Source organism: Hakea prostrata, chromosome 4 (assembly GCF_041222555.1).
Source record: "Hakea prostrata isolate BN-2017 chromosome 4, UWA_Hpros_2, whole genome shotgun sequence".
Classification (NCBI taxonomy): Eukaryota; Viridiplantae; Streptophyta; class Magnoliopsida; order Proteales; family Proteaceae; genus Hakea; species Hakea prostrata.
Window position 1 is genome coordinate 37,887,427 of NC_142603.1, and position 15,158 is coordinate 37,902,584.

The 15,158-nt window shown below is 38.7% G+C and overlaps 1 protein-coding gene across 1 annotated transcript; it reads left to right on the plus strand.

Annotated features, from left to right (window-relative positions):
• Positions 1-2,725: 2,725 nt before the first annotated feature.
• On the plus strand, positions 2,726-7,148 carry LOC149018806 (nitrate regulatory gene2 protein-like). Its single transcript, XM_089152938.1, has 5 exons — positions 2,726-2,800; positions 3,509-5,061; positions 5,219-5,430; positions 5,523-5,746; positions 6,066-7,148. The coding sequence occupies exons 2-5, from the start codon at positions 3,963-3,965 to the stop codon at positions 6,766-6,768; spliced, it is 2,238 nt and encodes a 745-aa protein (XP_089009064.1). The 5' UTR covers positions 2,726-2,800; positions 3,509-3,962; the 3' UTR covers positions 6,769-7,148.
• The last annotated feature ends 8,010 nt before the right edge of the window (positions 7,149-15,158 follow it).

Consider the following 15,158-nt stretch of genomic DNA (forward strand, 5'->3'; position numbering starts at 1 on the left):
TCACCTACTTTCCACTTCTTTCCCTTCAGTAAGGTTTTTTTGCCCGTCAACACACTTCTCCAGTCCCAAGATGAATTCCTAGCCACCTTAGCTTCAAGGAATGAACATAAAGGGCAGTAAATGATCTTCATTAATATTGCCCAGTTGGATTGAGGCTCTAAGTAATCTTCTTTGTAGTACCACCCCAAAAATATCTTGTTGCAATTCTAGAATTTCTCTTATGAAAAACTTCAGGCATTTTAAATTCCATTGAAGCATAATTGGAGACTATTAGTGCTGAACTATTAAGTAAAACTTCTTTTACTGTAGGGGATAATAACTTTTGACTCCGTCCATTCAACCGCCTATCCACCCCATCATTCACCTCATGAAACATGGCCACTTTAGATCCACCAAACTCCGATGGCAATCCTAAGTACTTACATGGCCCATCGCCATAAGGAATCTTAAGCATGTGAGAAAGCCATCTTTTAAATTTGGATGGAGTATTTGGGCAAAAGCTTAGGCTAAATTTTTTCAGGTTAACTATTCGTCCACTTACCTTACAGTAAGCCACCATTGCTTCCTTTATGGTGTGGATCTCCTAAGGTTTTACTTGAGCAAACACCAGGCAATCATCAGTGAACAACATATGTGTAAGAGCAGGTCCTCTGTTCTTGATTTGCAGACCATGGATTCTGCTCGGAAACTTCTCTCTTTCCATTATAGAGCTATACACATGAACAAAATAACACAAAAAGTGATGGGGATAAAGGGTCCCCTTGGCGTAAATCTCTATATGGTTTCACAATACATCTTGTCGCTCCATTAATTAACAAAGAATAAGTCACTAGAGATATGCATGCATAAACCAAAACATTGCAATACTTTAATTACAAACTTTCATTCTATTCAATCATAAGCCCTTTTCATATCCATCTTCATGATCACAACCATTTCTTTCCTTTCTTCTTCTTTTGACATAGTGGAAGTCCTCATAAGCTGCCATTACACTGTCTAAGACAGATTGTCCTTTCACAAATGCCAACTATTCCTTTTCAGTGTCACTGGAAGGATCCTTTTCAAATGAAGAGCCAAGATCTTAGTAGCATGAAAAAACAAGACTTGCCAGTTGGTAGTGTTCAACCTCTTCAGGATGTTTTCACATGAAGTGACCTCACCTCTCAGTTGCATGCCTCTATTAGGAGGGTACATTAGTTGTTTACCAAAAAACAAAAGGAGTGTTCATTAGTTACACTAAAATATCCTCTAGTGTATATTTGAATTCTTTTTTTGGTTTCCTTAACTCTAAACCTATGTTTCTACCTTTTATCAAAAAGAAAGGGAAAAAAAAACGACGTTTGTATCTTCGAAAGCAAAATTCTAAGCTTATGTGGAAGGGTCTTCTGGTAATCTAAAGCATCCTAATTAATTCCTACGGTGGCATTTCCGATATTTTCCATTTAATTCAATGGCTTTTCTCCGAGAGGTTCAATTCCTTTGACATCACGGATTTAGTGGGACTAGAGATTCGTCTTTTGCTTTAAAGCCGACTTCTTTTGCTTTGGAAAATTCCTCCTCCTTCCTGCTTGGCTCTATCTTCTTCCAATGTCTTGTCTATTTTCTAGATAAAAAGGTAACCAACCATTGCAAATTTCATGTGCTAACAAGGTAGAATTTTATTTTTTATTTGGACAAAATCTCTCTAGAACTTCACCCATGACACAAGGATTTATATTTCCGTATCAGCATGTATGGATATCTTTCACTGGGTGTTAGTTCCTGAGGAACAAAAAATGACTCATTTTCTATGAAGGGGTAACTTTGTATTAGGGGTGGGGACCAATACAAATACCATAGGCGTCGAAACTGCATCTTCACTAAGAGGTACCAATCATTACCAACTAAGCAACCCTTGGATGGTAAAAAATGACCCATTTTATTTGGCACGAGATGAAAATGAACTCTGTCAGTCAATAATCATCGATTGAACCAAATGAGAGGGTCCAAATGAAAACCTAGAAGAAAAAAAAACTACTACACAGAACCAGTGCAATACCTTAATCTCAAAATGAATCGAATAGACATCGAAAACATCAACTAAACCAAACTCAAGTCACCTCAACTTGAAAACCGAAAACCTAACTGAACCATTGACACTCTTATCGATACTCAAGTTAATATCAACTGAGTATCAAGATCAATCGACTTGGACACCATGATAATTCGATTGATTGGGATAAAGCGCTCTAGTCAGATATTGATACTGATATCTCAACCCGTGGCTTATACTATTTATATGAAGAAGAGCTTATTGAATTTCGGTTTCCTACCATATTGGTATCTCTCGTAAGGCTCTCAAATCGTGATATGAGGCATTTTCAAGATTCAACGACTATGATATCCTCCCTTTATGATCATAATCATTAGATCTTAAATATGTCACATATTACAATCTCAGAGTCCCAGAGAGTAGAGGAAATCTTCTCCACCTTGCTTGTCTGTCAGACCATCTTTCCACACTTACACGAGTGTATGATCCATACTGTCTTATTTAATAAAGCAGATCCTGTAAGTGTGGGTCCCACTACCTCATTCGAGAGTGAAGAATGCTCTTACAAAACCCGTATAAGAGGGCATTTGCTACGTTGGCTTATATTCTCTTTCACAACGTATTTTCTCTTTACGGTACTTTAGTCTTTAATATGGTGTGCTCTATCTGTTTCACAATTTTTTATTTTCTTTCATGAGGTTTCGACCGTTGCTTTTCACCGCCTGTCTCTTCGCCGTGGCTCCGGCTTCTTGCCGCCCACGTAAACAGGTAGGTTTCCTCATTCTAATCCATTCTTACACCATTTTTACGTGTTTTTGAAAAGATTGTGTATAAAAATCAAGTTCCATCTTCTTTCCAAACGAGGTCATTTGGATTTCCTCTACTTTTGAAGCTCCTTTTTTTTTCTGAACTCGGCTGATTTAAGCAATGCTTTTACATCAAATTTTCATATTTCTCAATCTCTAAGACTTCGTCTTCCATTTGAACTGGGTTTGTATCATAATCATATATAATTTTCCATTGAAATGGCTCTCATTTCTTTTTATCTTTATTGGAAGAATTTCACACTTTACCATTTCTGGAAGTTCTAGAAGTAGTCTTCAGCCCCAAGATTTCTTTTTCTTCTAAACCCCATTTGTCCTAATCTGTGGTTTTTGGCGGATTCGTAATAATTTCGTATTTTTTAGACGATTCTTACTTTTTTGCTTCAGAGTCTGCATGATTATACTTCCTCTATTATAAGTATATTGCAGTGCAATAATCGTTTTGCTTTCTTCATTGCTTAGAGGTTTCACTCGCTGTCCATAGCAACATAGCCGTTTGGGTGGTTTTTCTGTTTGTTTTATTCTGAACCTTATTTAGTTTTCTTACGATTTTTGGAGGGTTTTGAAGTAGGTTTCACCATGAATGTTCTTCTGAAATTTGAAATTCAATGTAAAAGAGATGTTTATTCATTTTCTTTTATTTTCTTTACAGGTTGTGTATACTGTTGCTTGAGCTTTGGTTTTGAAGCTCTGAAGGTATTGTGCTTTGAAGAACTGGAAGAGAAGGCTTGAAAGAATATCGTATACTTCCTAGCTTCTGTTAGTTCATTTGTTCCTGACTCTTCCCTCTGACTTCACAACTAAGAAAGGAACCCCATCTCAATAGAACTGTTCTCTTGTAGTTTAAGCTACTGAAGTTTTGCGTCAAAGATGTTGACAATGGTTTCTCAAGGATAACTTTCCCTTTGGTTCTTTTGATTTCTTTCCCCTTGCAATTATTGCCATGCTATTTAATGAACCTTGGTTCTCAAACTTCCCTTTTTATGTTTGATATTACTCAAAATCCATATGAATTTGTTGAGTAATACTGGGCCCTCTACATGGGAGATTGCCTTTGATTTGAGCCTGAAGAACTCATAGGGGAGTGGGGGGAGAAAGAGAGACAGATGGGTTGTTCTACATCAAAGCTGGAAGATGAAGATGCTGTCCAGCTCTGTAAAGACAGGAAGAAATTTATTAAAGAGGCCCTTGAGCAGAGAACTCGATTTGCCTCAGGACACATTGCTTACATACAATCCTTAAAGCGTGTCTCCGCTGCTCTTCACAATTATATTGAGGGAGATGAACCCCGTGAGTTTTTCTTGAATTTGTACAACACTCCTTCTTTGAAGCCTGTAAGGAAAATATGTCCAAGTGCAATCTCAATCTCATCAACACCCTTCACGGCTCCACCCCCAATTCAGTCCGGAAGCAACTCGACTTTCAGAGTGAATTACCTGTTATCAGGTGGGAATCCATCTGTTTCTGTTGAGGAGAGACCCCAGTCATCGGAAACCGTGAGAGTTGAGTCCTACTCCCCAGTGCACCGCTATGGGATTGATGGGTTCTTTGCAATGCGTCCTTCCTTCACGAACTCATCATATTATGCTTCATCAATGAACATGCCAAGTTTTCCACCGCCATCGCCTCAGAATTCACAATGGGACTCCTTTTGGAATCCTTTTTCCTCATTGGATACATATGGGTACCCCACCAGCCTAAGTCATGACGAGGAAGCTGTCATGGATGATGAGATTGCAGGTCTAAGACATGTTCGTGAAGAAGAAGGAATCCCTGATCTAGAAGAGGAAATTGAAGAACTAAATGAACAAGTAGTAACAAGAGAAGCAAGAGCAGAAACAGATATGAATTGCACGGGTCATGTTGATGAAGTCATTATCGAAGATGATACTGAAACCGAAAGTGAGACTGATACTACACATGAAGTAAAAGGACTAAAATCCCATGGTGCAACAAGCATTGAAGGATCACAAGCACAGAATGCGGTTGAAGTCAGTAATCAAGTGAGTGCAGAGTGTGACCCAGAAGACAAAAAAGAAACTCCTGGGTTTACTGTTTATGTAAATCGAAGACCAACAAGTATGGCAGAGGTCATTAAGGATCTTGAAACTCAATTCATGACAGTTTGCAATTCGGCCAATGAGGTCTCAACAATGTTGGAAGCTAGCAAAGCTCAATACTCTTCAACCTCAAATGATCTCACAGGTATGCACATCCAACATGATATTTGTATCGAGGATTCAATGAACAAAATGCATAAAATGAATCACATTCATTATTGTACAGGTTATTCCTTTATGTTTGGGTCCAATTGATCAGTTCTGCACAATAATGTGCAACATTCCATTTTTTTCGGGTGCAGCTATGAGAATATTGAATCCAGTTGCTTTGATCCGTTCGGCATCATCACGGTCATCCTCATCAAGATTCCTCATTAATTCTTCAAGTTCAAGGGATGATGGTTATGAAAGTTGTAGTGATTTCTCTGAGGAGTCCTGTATGTTCATGGGGAGTCATCAGTCAACACTGGATAGATTATATGCCTGGGAGAAGAAGCTATATGAGGAAGTCAAGGTAGAGCTCCCTACCCAGAAATTAATTTCTGTTTCTCAGATTTAAAGAGGAGCTAATTCCTATACTGATTTTTGCTGTTGCCATATCAACAGTCTGGAGAACGGGTTCGGATTGCCTATGATAAGAAATGTATGCAGCTAAGAAACCAAGATGTTAGAGGAGAGGAACCTTCTGTGATAAATAAAACTAGAGCTGCAATAAGAGATCTCCATACCCAGATCAAGGTTTCGATACACTCAGTTGAAGCGGTTTCGAAGAGAATTGAAACACTAGTGTATGAGGAATTGCAACCGCAGCTTCTGGAATTGATACAAGGGTATGGTCATATTAAAAATTGGTGCTTTTTCTGTTTCAGTTTCATCTCCTCTTTCATAGAATTCCATCATTAATCATGCGGGTCATTGTCTGAAATCATCATCTTCAATGTCTAATTCAAGGTGATGATTTTTCATCTAATGTCATCTAATGCATCACAAAGATGTGCTTGTTTTCTCAGGTTTTTGGTTGACTGTTTGCAAGTTGGATTATAGACAAGAACCCGACTCAACCCTTTCCCACTTATAACCAGATTGTTAAGCATCAAACACAACGATTGCCATTTCCTACCTCTTACAAAATTTATCTTTGTAATGCAGGTTAGCAAGGATGTGGAAAGTGATGGCAGAATGTCATCGAACACAGAAGCAAACAATAGATGAAGCCAAGCTCTTGTTAGCTGGTATACCACTGAAACCATCGGAGAAAAAACATGGTGATATTATACCAAATGAACCACACTGGCTTGCTCAATCAGCTGTGAATCTTGAGACAGAGATTCGGAACTGGCGAGCCTGTTTTCAGTCATGGATTGCTGCTCAGCGATCCTATGTCCATGCACTTAAAGGATGGATCCGCCAATGTGTAAGAACTGATCCAGAAATATCAATGAAATTGCCATTCTCTCCTCAACACACTGGTGAAGGAGAAGCTCCTCCTCCCATCTTTGGAATTTGTATTCAGTGGTCCAGATTCCTTGACAACATCTGTGAAGACCCTGTGATCGATGGGCTTGATTTCTTTGCAGCTGGGATGGGATCACTGTATATGCAGCAACTAGATGATTCTCGCCGAGCCCCTACAGGATCAAAGCGATTCTCACCTGTTTCTTCTAGTGGAAATATGGAGATTGTGGAAGTTGGGGAAGAGGTGGAGGTGATGAGTGGGGAAAAATTGGCTCAAGTTTCCATCAGAGTATTGTGTGCAGGGATGTCAGTTGCAATGAACTCTCTAATGGAATTTGCGATAAGGTCAGCAGAAGGGTATGCTGATCTGGTTAAGAAATGGGAGAATCCGACATAGACACAAGAGACCACCACCTAGGCAGCCATATAATATCTGATATGTATACACAGTAGGGAGTAGTTTGGTAATGTGAGGTTGTAAATGTGATCATAGAGTTACTGAATTATCCTATAGTCTGGTCCTTGATAAATAGAAAGTCAGCTTATAGTGATCATTTGTCTTTTTTATGTCTCTTCTAGTTGGCTGGCTGGATGTGAACCAATGAAATCAAATTTAATATAAAAAGCAAAAGGCATAAACTTGTCAAGCTTGTACATGAAAGTAAGTATAGTTTCCTCATTTCTTGTATTTTTTCTACTTCTTTGTTAAGAGCAAATGGCATAGACACTCCAGAATTGCACCCTTTATTCACTAACATCTCATTTTAAGTTTAAAAAGCACACACTCCCCATGGTTGGACATGCTCAATCCGTCGAAAGATTTCCATTAAATCATCATTTTATTCATTTTAATTTCAAAACTACCAATAATACCTTGCTAGAACTCAAAAGAAAGCATTGACTCTATGTTCATCCTCTAATCCTCCATTGTTGGCAAAAACCGACTAAATTGATCAACTGAATGCAATTTTTAGACCCCCATATCATTGGATCATTAAAATCAATCATTGCAGGAAGGAATTAAGTCAGGGTTTGGCATCAAGAAATCTAGAGCTATCGCAGCTAAGGTTTCAAATAATCTGTCACTCAGGTTTGAAGGAATCAATACCACAAAGCAGAAGTAAACTTTGCCTTTATGCGCCTATATTAGAGGTTTAATTGTTATGTTACTGCTGGCCAAAAAGAGTATGTCGCCAACGGAAGAGTAAGAGATGAAATTTCTTTCTTTCTATATCTAGCATATCCTATGTTCCCTTTCCAAAATTTAATTTACAGTTTTTTGGGGGTAATCAATTTAATTTACACTTACAAAAAATTTATATCCTATGGTCTGAATGCATAGTGATCTTACCCCAAAAAAAATGCTTAGTGGAAAAATCATCAATTGGAATCCCTTCCATCATCAATATGAATAGGATCTGCTACTAATATTTGATTGATGTAAATCTCAGGCCTCGTTTGCTCGTACTCTAGTTAATTATGGTTCTTCCTCTAACCGGCCATACAAGGTCTTCTTGAAGTTGCTCGTGTGCAAAACCAACTTCTCTAACCAAAACCCTAGATGCACCCAATAGGAGGTTCATTTGTAAAAGTTCATGAGAGAAAGGGAGAGGGAGAGAGAAATTGCAGGACCTATGTGTTCTATACCCCTCCTTCCTAGTTCCATTATATAGGAAGTCCTGCATGCTGCCCAATGAGGTTAAGAGGTTCATTTGGTGTTAGTTTAAATAAGTTTTTAAAACCATTTAAGATTCAAATTAGGTTTTGAAAAATTAAGTTTAATTACTTCATTTATTATTCAGTTTTGTCATAGAATTTTTGTGATATTTATGAAGCTCTTACTTCAATTAATCATTACTTTTTATTCTACTTCCTTAATTGATTCTCTTCCTTTGTAAATTGAGGAACATCATCCCTTCTACAAATCAATGGATCAAGTGTGAAGCCTCTCGTTGAAATTAATCAAGTCTCTCTTGGGATGAATTTTGTAATTTTATCCATAAGCAAGTATGGCATGTTATTATCGTTGTCTTTGTTTTTAATATTATTATATGTATTTTTATAATAGGTTGAGCGCAACTATATATAGCACTTAAACTAGTTTAGTAGTTGAGTGCACAAATACTAAGCCAGCCAAGGACTATTGTATCTTAGAAGCCAATTTGTGTATTTCCAATTGGTTTGAGGATGGTGTCAAGTGACACAATTTAGACAAAAAATGAACTAACATTGTTTTATTATAGATTCGACAAAGTCTACAAGTAATTAATTGCAAAGAAGGCTCTTTTAGTAAATATTGATTTCTAGTATGAGATCAAGGGTCCAATCCCTTCAAAACCAGGGACAAACCTTGGCTTGTATGCCGAAAGTCTTTGAGAACTAGGCGTAAAGTCCTGTAAGACCCTCTTTGTTGTGTGTCTTGAAAAGGGTAAGGTGGTCAAAGGTGGAAGGACTTAGGCAAAGGATATGATATTAAGGAAGAGCTCAAAAGAAAAGAGTTGTTGTTCTTTTCCAAAGAAATAAAAAATAAAAAAAAATAAATAATAGCATCATGCAGAATTGCATATGACCAGGCCTTGATCTCATCTTCACCAAACTTGGTAGTACTAAGTAGGACAGCTAAATCTATTGCAACCTCAGTTTAAACTCTCTCCTAATCTTGTTTCTCTCTTTTGAAATTTTACTAAATTTAAACAGTCTACTATGGAAATTCTTTCTGCCTTTGAAATTTTCATTTTTAGTCAATATTTGTATATCTCTTGTTTTAATGAAGATTATATTTTAGAATCAATGCCAAACAGGACTACAAAATTATTTGATTTCATGCTTGCTCGCTTTGAGAATCACTTCCAAAATCTTCATGGTTGGATAAACGATAAGAGGAGTCACAAGGACGAGGAGCTGAACCACTTGAAGTTCTGACCTTAGGCATTGGATCCCAATTGGAATCCAAAAAATCAGTTACTTCAACGCCTTGAGGTTTGGGAAACTTGGGATGATCGGCGCACCATTAGGGACGAGGAATCTTAAGGTTGTCATAGATCCCCAGATCAATCAGGGTCTTGAACTTCTTAAGATTCAAATCCTTGAATGCACCAACAATACTCTGAAATATCTGGCGTTGTGCATACAAGTAGGTACCTGGGAGCAGCGATCTTGGCCATAAATTGTTTGCATCTGACCGTTTTGATCCATCTCTTATTAACTTTATGACAAAGCTGATTAGGAATATTTTCAAAAATGATCAGAGACTTCTCCTCCGCTAATTTTGTAAGACAAGCAACTTCATGATCGGACTCAACGATCTTGGTTTGTAGGCCGGCTATCTCAGCATCTTTATTTACAATAATATTCTCCTTACCGACCAACGAGCCTTCAATTTCCTCCAATCAAGTCTAAAGGGAAGACTGCTCGAGCTTCAATGACTCATTATTTCCTCTCAGGGCAGCTATTTCACCTACAAGCTCGGCCTCGCGAGCTATCTAAGAATTCTTGCTTGAATTCAAGGATGATAGCTTGCCCTCCAGCTCTTTAATACGTTGCTCAGACTTATTTAAAGAGAAGTGATCTTCTCGAGCAGCATCAATGCTTTGTCCGAGTGATTGGACCAAAGCGCAAGCCATCCTATAGCAATCAAGGAAAAAGGTGATCATAACCAAAATAAGAAAAATACCAATCAATAAACGAGTAAGGATCACTTACCTAACGGTAATGTATGAGCTTAGAGATGGCCGAACTCTCTCTAATAAATCTAGTCGGAAGGTAGTAAAACACCTGCCAACTAGTCAGTAGCAACCCTGGAAGCAGAAGAACCAATAAAGACAGAAGAATTACTATTCAAAGACTAGTATGGTTGAAGAATAGCTGATGGTTTTGATGTAGTAGTCGCCTTCATTACAAGATCTCCCTCAGCTGGAGATTTTCCTCCGAAGAAGGATGAAAATCAGGAAATGGGAGCTCCTCAGGGGTTTTGCTTGGACTAGTAACCCTCTTTGTTGGTTGGGGAGGTAGGTCGAAGGACCTATCCTTCTTAACTTTAGGAACATTTTTCCCTTAGAAGACAAAGATTGATAGGATCAACCTTTCTCTAGCTTGGTTGGAGGCGAAGATGCTTCGCCTCCACCTCTTTGAAGTCTTCTCATATAGTGGCAACATCAAAGTCTTCCACTCCGAGCAACACTGCATTTTCCGAACAAGAAGACTTAAGAGATGAAAATACCAAATACTAAATAGAAGCATGAGTGAAAATATATTCATAAGTTCACTAGTTAAGAATCCCCAATAATGGAGGATGCTCAAATATTCTAGGCAATATCCATTCACAACAAGATAATTTCGATCTTCAATTGGCATCCTCAGAATTTGACCTTGCTTCCTCTTCGGTCTGAGACAGATCGGGAAAGTAGTTCAAACCCTCTCGTGGAGTTTTTTGGCCAAGAAATGGGGAAGTTAAGGGAAGAAGGAGGTTGAACAAAGAAAAATCTAGGACACCAACCTTTCATATTAGAAGGAAGGGCACCATTCCCTATAAATTTCCCCTCCCAACCGGATTGAAAAGCAGTATGTTTTGAGAGATAAAACCAACGTTCCAGCTCTTGCTTCTTAGACATGAAAAAGTGAAAAAACCAATTCACAGTGGGCGTTGCACTGACCTCTCTTTGTTTGCAAAAACCCCAAAAGCAAATAATATTACGCCAACTGTTGGGTGCCAACATCCCTGGGCACATCCCAAAGTGGTTGAGAATATCTACAAAAATTGGGTGTACAAGAAGTCTAAAACCACTATAATAAAGGCATAATCATATACCGCAAATTCCCCTAGAGGAGGTCATTGAGCTCATTCATGATCAACAAGAACTTGCATCACATATTCATCAAGAATAGCGTACCGAGCATGAATAAGCTCTAAATCTTCCTCAGTCAACTCTGAAGGAAAAAAAACCTAGGGCCTGAGGAACTGGGATCAAAGTCTATATGGTCGGGAGTGTAGGGTCTACACCATTCTATATGAAGTTCGGCTGGTGAAAGGCTATCTACCCACCTTTTTCTATTTACCTTAAAACGTGCCCGAATACTTAAAGACTTTGGCCTCTTCGTCATTAAGCATGTTGGGTTGAGGTCTAGGGGCTAGTTCAGAATCCCTAGAGGTATTACTTCCAGAATCACTATCAGAGGCAAAAGAAGAAGCTTCAACGCCCCATGCATCCTCACTCTCATCACTCATCCTGTCACCATCAGAAATGGGTTTTCTAAGGTGGGAAGACCTAGGAGGCTTAGAAGCAACCAACTTCACACCCATGTTCAAGGAATATGTAAAGCACACTACAAAGACAGAGAAAAAGAAAATAAATAAAAAAATAAAAGAAATAAAAATGGTTTCAAAATAATGCAAAAATACAAGAGTGGAAGCCGGAAAAGTCATTGAAAGAAAGTTAAAAGACTTACTTGTTGAAGAAGAGCACTAGAATGAGCAACAAGAACGCTGGGGCAAGAAGTTTTTCTTTTTCTTTTTTGCAACTGGGTGTTCTTCACAAAACCAAAAAACGCAAGGTAGCATAGATAAGAAGAAATTAAAAGGGCAAAGTTTTTATACCTTTTCGAAAATCCAGATCTAACGAACCAAAAATGAGGACTTCAGAACTTCTTAAAAATTTAGATCCAATGCCTGCAAAAGCTTTTTCATCTAACGGTTCTGCAACCTTGATGATCAATCCTTATTAGAAGATTCCAGTTTAAGAGGTTAGATTAAATGCATTTAAATAGCTAAGATGGGAGGCTTTTGAAATTCGAAACCCATGATGACATGACATAAAGACATGACCATGTGTCAAAAAAGTTGAAGATTGGAAAACGTGCGTAGACTTCACATCCCCCATTTCTGCGCAACATCTTTCCAAATGACATCAACAAAGGATTTGATAAATATGCCCCAAGTCCATCAGCTCGGTATAAAGTCTATAAGACCGAACATCAAGGAGTTCGGACTTAAAGACTTGGAGGCTTATGATAATAAAATTATAAGTTAGACCGAACCCGTTTGGTCCGACCAGGTAAAAGATCACCGACCATATTATGGTTGGCCCAAAAGCTAGACCAAAGATAACATGCTTATGTGATAATGCTTATCCCATAAGAGAGATTCCTGACCAAGAAGGAATTTGGATTGACCTTATCAAGTTTAAGATGATTTCGATTAAAGGAGTCCATGTGAGAATCTAGCTAGATAAGATTTGAGTTCAAGATGAACTCGAACACTTAAAGATCTATAGAATTCCATAAAAGGACGAGCAGGCGAGAGAAGGGGGTACATTCAGAAGAGTTATTATTCTTATTGTTTTCTTACTTGTTGCATTCCTGCAAATTCTCATTAGAGAGAATTCGTACAACTTGATCGTCAGAGGTGCTACTCAACCACCCCAATCTAGCACATTCTTGCAGGTACACTTGGTTGATTGGGCATGTAGGATTACACAGCAACAGTTCTAATACGATCCTTGTTTCTACTGAAGTTGTGAAGACATAATTTACTTAACCAAAATAATGATATCTCTCCATTATTATCTGGTTTTATTTCTTCTTTCCTAGAAATTCGGTGGACAAAATATTTTTGTAAAAGAATTTATGTATATTGTCTTTTCGATTCCTAAATCCAAGGTTGAGAAGAAACCCACCATGATTGAAGTCTATTCTCTTCTTGTCATCAGTGCACTGAACACAAACTTGAATGAGCAACCCACTTCAATAAAAACAAATAAAAAAACTTGTGTGAGTAGTGTTACACATCAGCTTACTAAAGAAGACAAACAACTTACCAACCTCACTCCACCTGTCCTGCCACGTCGATCCACTCGCCCAAACAAACCTCCCACATTTATGAAGGATTATACATTCTAGAATTCTCTTGGGTTGTTAGCCATGGAGGGCTGTGATTTCTTATGATGAGATCTGATGCAACTAGAATTCTTTAAATTGTAAGAGGTTACAGGAAGATGGGTAAGAAGGAATTAAAGTTCTACTTTCTGATTTTCTCATCTTCTGCTAGCTTTCTTCTCTGAGTTCTCCTCTTCCTCTCCAATTCGATTATTCTCTCTATATTCTGTTCTGAAGTTATATATTCTGTTCTGAAGTTGTAACAATTTGGTCCGACCTGCCGGATAACCATGGCCGAAGGAACTCGGGGACGACAAGCTGAAGAAATGCTAGGGCAGCTTAGTTCAGCAACCACCGACCATACTAACAAGATCGGTTCTCTTCAAGAAGCCATGGCGGAACAATGAAATACACTAGGCTGAGCAACGCCTGATGTTGGCTGAGATAATGACCAGATTAACAGCCATGGACGGAAGAAATTCACCGGGATCTCCAACTCCAGGTAATCGAGGGATCCTAGGATCTCCTCCAGGAACTTCAAATAGTTCTAATTTTGTCCAGGCGAGATCGGTACGAGTCGATTTTCCGAAGTTTGATGGAAACAACCCCATCGGATGGATTTTCCGCTCCAACAAATTCTTCGATGTTCATGGAATATCAGAAGATCAACGAATCAACTTGGCATCGATTCATATGGAAGGATTAGCTCTCCAATGGATCCAATGGATGAGCAAGATGAACCTATTTTCTACTTGGACAGCCTTCACCAGAGCATTAGAGATTCGCTTCGGACCGACGGATTTCGAGGACCCTAGAGCTTCTTTATCCAAACTAATACAGATCACCATTGTTGCAAATCATCAAGCTCAGTTTGAAGCCCTAGCAAATCGAGTAGATGGTTTGCCAATTGATTTCCTGGAACAGAAAATCATTGAGACTAAAAGGAATTTTGCGCGAACCGCACCAGTAACGGCCAAATCGCCTCCTCTTTCGTACCATCATCAGCCATCAATTCACAAAAAATCTCCGCACTGCCAACACCACCCAACAGTATTCCCTATAAGAAATTAACACTTGCAGAGATACAAGCTCGGCGAGAGAAAGGGCTATGTTACAGTTGCAAGGAAAAATATTCACCAGGGCATCGTTGTAAGTAGAAACAACTTTTTTTACTTGAGCACGAAGAAGACGATGATGTAGACGAAAACCAAACATCGCATCGGTCTGATACGCATGAAACCGAGCTGAACCACGCTTGCGAACCAGTACGAGAAATGTTTTCTCTCATGGGCGTGGATTCCCCAACCACACTGGGCCTAACGGGGTTAATTGCGGGTCAGTCAGTGCAAGTACTCGTTGACGGAGGCAGCACGCACAATTTCATTAGGAGTGAAATGGCGAAACATCTCGAGCTAACAATGGAACCAGCACGTAGCATATCAGTCTTGATTGGAGATGGAAATAAGCTAGTGTGCGAAGGCTTAGTGCGAGGTATTCCCATTAAATTGCAAAATTACATTACTAATCTGGATGCTTACGTGTTGCCAGTGTCAGGAGCAGACATCATACTTGGAGTGCAATGGATGGCAACATTGGGGCCCATCATATTTGACTATCATCAACTGACATTACAATTTCAGCATGAAGATCAAACGATACTATTGCATGGGACCAAGGAGAGCATGCCCATTCAGTTACAATACCATGGGCTACGCAAGATTTGTTCAGCCCAACACTTTATGGTTCTGCTACGATTAGAGATGGACCCAGATATTCGGCCCATAACAGTCACAAACCAATTGGATCTGCAACACTTATTGGATCAGTATTCTAAAGTTTTTAAAGAGCCCACAAAGCTACCTCCAGAAAGAGAAAATAATCATGTTATTCATTTACAAGAAGGAACACAACCAGTAA

What these genes read in the sequence shown, in the direction of transcription:
- LOC149018806 (XM_089152938.1), top strand. Translation starts at nt 3,963, where the DNA reads ATGGGTTGTTCTACATCAAAGCTGGAAGATGAAGATGCTGTCCAGCTC. An exon ending in AACCTCAAATGATCTCACAG is followed by an intron (nt 5,062 to 5,218) that starts GTATGCACATCC and finishes TTTCGGGTGCAG; the next exon opens with CTATGAGAATATTGAATCCA. An exon ending in CTTCTGGAATTGATACAAGG is followed by an intron (nt 5,747 to 6,065) that starts GTATGGTCATAT and finishes TTTGTAATGCAG; the next exon opens with GTTAGCAAGGATGTGGAAAG.